Source organism: Triticum urartu, unplaced genomic scaffold, assembly GCF_003073215.2.
Source record: "Triticum urartu cultivar G1812 unplaced genomic scaffold, Tu2.1 TuUngrouped_contig_6740, whole genome shotgun sequence".
Taxonomy (NCBI): Eukaryota; Viridiplantae; Streptophyta; class Magnoliopsida; order Poales; family Poaceae; genus Triticum; species Triticum urartu.
In genome coordinates, this window is record NW_024117526.1 from 8154 (window position 1) to 12146 (window position 3993).

General features: G+C 44.4%; 1 protein-coding gene across 1 annotated transcript; it reads left to right on the plus strand.

The window, feature by feature from the left end:
- Positions 1 to 1168: 1168 nt before the first annotated feature.
- Positions 1169 to 2764, plus strand: LOC125531033. The gene is made up of 4 exons (XM_048695443.1): positions 1169 to 1553; positions 1788 to 1977; positions 2095 to 2325; positions 2436 to 2764. The coding sequence occupies exons 1-4, from the start codon at positions 1204 to 1206 to the stop codon at positions 2694 to 2696; spliced, it is 1032 nt and encodes a 343-aa protein (XP_048551400.1). The 5' UTR covers positions 1169 to 1203; the 3' UTR covers positions 2697 to 2764.
- Positions 2765 to 3993: the final 1229 nt, after the last annotated feature.

Genomic DNA, 3993 nt, shown 5'->3' on the forward strand with positions numbered 1-3993 from the left:
GTACTGGTTGCTTCATGTTCGCACGGCCAAGCAAGTGATGGCATCTATGATCAGTACAGGTACAGTTATTACCACACATGCATTCTGATTATTTGCTGCACTCAATTGTGGTTACTGGAAGTCAGAAACTGAGGCATGAAGTGTTTTGCGTAACCAGCTTTTTTACATGTTAGAGTTTGATTGATCAACCATTTGTCTATTATCGCGAGTGCTCCCATCATTAATTAGGTTTTCTTTACATGAGTCATTTTTCTTTCCGCTGTCGGCTCGGAGAAAACAACAAAACTATACGTGATTCACAAATGCACGGGATTCCACTGATAGAAGAAGCCAATGGCTATACAGAAATACATAGAACAAAGGTGAAAGCATCACACATTGGCGGTAGTAGTACGTGATTCACGAACCGGATCGGCCGGACCTTGTTTGTTGCGCGCCGACGTGCATGGAGCGAGAAAGAAGACATCAGGGAGGAACTTGAGACTGCCGTTGGACATTGCCTGCTAGCCGTGTGCGTGTCAAACTTTGCAGAAAGGACACCGTGTATCTAGACGAACCGTAACGTGAAACACGACCCTGATATGAAAGCGATGAACGGGGGACCACCTTAGAGCACGCGCGGTGTGGGCTGGTGCAGCTTAAGCTCAGGAGCAAAAACATTTTGGCTTAAATTGCTCAAATTCAATTTAAGACCGGATTCAGAACAAACCCGCACAACAGAAGACATGTACAAAATTCAAATGAATCGATCTACTGTGCCAACACATAATTATATCCAACTTCAAATTCTTCCATGCTGTTTTCAGCCTGAGGGCAACATAGCGGTGTGCTTCTATTATTGTCTAAAAATCTACTCTGGTGCAAATAGCCAAATAGTAGGCGTTTCCGTTAACAAACGCCAACTTAATATGGAACTGAGGGAGTAAAAGGAAAACATGAACTCCGGTGCAAATAGCCAAATAGTAGGCGCTTCCGATATCGGACGCAATCGTCCAATATGGACCAAGCGATGCTGCCCGAGACGGTTCGTGATAAACGCCCTTGTTGGATAAATTGATTTTGAGGGCCATGCATGTATCAACCACTTGTGTCAGGATATATATCAACGTCATCTGCCTTGTACATCTATAAATAGGCTCTTCCCTCCATCAACCCACGACATCAACAGACACACATACACACACAATCCTGCCTATAGCCACCATGTCTCCTCAGCCTACCTTAGCCACCACCACCACGCCTGCTACTGGGCCTAACGCTTCCTATTTCCAAGCAGCTCCTGTTAGCCAAGAGACTATCCAGCGAACGGAGGTTCTTCTCCACCTGTACGCCTACCAGCACGCCCAAGGAAAACCAAATGCTAACCAGACTGTCATAGTGGATCCAAAGCTCCCTGCGTGTTTCGGTGCCCTTGCTGCTAATGACTGGACCATATATGATGGCACTTGCACCAACGCTAACCTTGTTGCGCACGCTCAAGGTTTGCACATTGGTGCTGGTATGACCAAAGAAAATTGGTTCATTTGTTTCAACATGGTGTTTGTGGACCAAAGGTTCGACTTTCTTTTCGAATGAAATGGCCAGTGAGTGTAAATTTAGTGTGTGTATTAATGAAAGCTGTTAAGTTACTGTTATTTAGTTTTATTTCCTAGCATGTTAAGTTTCTAATACAGTTGATGCAAACATATTTAGTTTGCACACGAAATAAAAGCCGACTAAAATAGTTTGAACTCTGTCACCACAAAATCCGCCTCGATTAATTTGTCAACTACATATACTTGGCATAGGTTTATGGGTTCCAGCTTCAAGGTGATGGGAGATTTTCGAGGAAACGCAGGTGAATGGGCAATTGTTGGTGGGACGGGAGAGTTTGCATATGCACAAGGTGTCATAACCTTTAACAAGACCTGGTCGGCCCAGGCAAATGTCAGGGAGCTTCATGTTCGTGCTTTGTGTCTCTCCTTCTCAAAAGCACCGGTGAGTTCCTTGAAATGTATATGTCCTTGCTCTCTTTTAGTGAAATTTAAAACTTGATTTTATCAACACAAACCTAGCTTATACCATGCATATATATAATCATGATTATTACAATAGGAAACACCTTGCTCAAGGACACCACGACAGAGCTCTGTCACCAAGATCGGCCCATGGGGTAAAATAAGTGGGGAATTTCTTGACGTTCCCACGACACCGCAACGTCTAAAGTGTGTGACCATCCGCCATGGAGTTGTCATTGATTCACTTGCATTTTCCTTCGTCGACCAAGCTGGTGGACAACATAACGTTGGCCCATGGGGTGGGCCATGCGGGCACAACAAGGACACAGTGGGTTCATGCTTTAAACATTTTTCCTTTATGCATGCATTTTCGAGCACTCATAATGTATTTCATGCATGCAGATTTAATAATTTGGTGATCTCTTTTCCTCCATGCAGATCGAGCTTGCTCCATCGGAGATTGTGACAGAAGTCTCTGGAACAATTGGTGTATTTGGAGAAGCCAATGTCGAGTATAATGCCATAACATCACTAACCATTACCACAAATGTCCGGACGTACGGGCCCTTTGGAGAACCGCAGTGTACTCGTTTCAGTGTTCCCGTGCAGGACAATAGCAGCATCGTGGGTTTCTTCGTGTGCGCTCGGAAATACGTGGAGGCGCTCGGGGTTTACGTGTGTCCACCTGTTTCAAACTAGTCCCGAAGTGTTTCACACTCGGTGTGCCTTCCACCTTTCTATGTTGTGCCAATAAAGGAGGTTATATACTTTTGGTGTAATGCTACCCCAAACCCCCCCCATGCACATATTTTTATGATAAACATATATTTGCCTCATTCATCAAGACATCTCACACATGAAAACAAACAGAGTTTACGGAATTACCAAATCTCATCTAATTAAGATATACAATGTCTCATCTAAGTTGTGGACCGCTGGATCTAAATCACTGTAAAATTCGGGCAAACGTGATCCCGTGTCACTTTGTCGCACGCGTCCCGCGCCACGTCGCGCTGTTCGCCCCCCCCCCCCCCCAGTGTGCACTTATGGGCCCGTTTCTTTTGTTGGGCCATTGCGTGTATTTGTTTCTACTGGCCTGCGTTGTATTAGTTGAAGGGAGAAGTTGTGTCGCTGGTCGCTGCCCCGTAGAAAATGTATCTTGTTTCTGATGGTTGGGTGCTGTTTTTAGAGTTACTTGTATCATGGATACAGAGTAGAGTTGCAGAACTTTTTGTTGTTTGTATGTGTCGCGGATTTTTTTAAACATGGGGTTTTTCAACTTCATGTTTTGTTTTTTAGAAGTGGATGTGTAGTTACTGGAGATGGGCCTTTTTTCTGTTCATGTACATTTTACTAGCATCAATTTTTTTTCAATTGATAGATTCTAGCAAAAACAAGCTAGTTTTTAAAGATGGTGTGGGGAATTGGCTTTTTCTTAGTTTAATAGATTGCTTATCTGAAGTTCTTTTTTTAGTGCGCTCAAAACTAGCCCTCGACCATCGACACACAACTAGCTCTCTACCCTTTTTGTCGCAGCTGCAACTCCACTCTTGACAAACAACTTGCCCTCTACCTTTTTAATCATAGTTACAAGTACACCCCCACATGCAATTGCCCTAGACTTTTTTCTGGCCCTAGTTGCAAGTCCATCCTCAACATGCAATTGGCCTCGGACTCCAGTTGTAAGTCTAGCCCCGACACGCAACCGCCCCTCTTCTCGAGCCCTTTGTCCAGTTGCAAAACCACAACTGACACACAACTGGGCCTGACCATTTTTTGCCACAGTTACAAGTCCACACTCAACATGTAGCTGGTCCTAGGCCCTTTTAGTCTTAGTTGTAAGTCCACCCTTGACACGCAACTCACCCTACCTTCTTTTTTTGTCATAGTTACAAGTCCATCCCCAACACATAAATAGCTTTGAACCCGTTTTTCCTCCTAGTTGCAAGCCCACCCTTTTCACGCAACTTACCCCGAGCCCTTTGTCCCAGTTGTA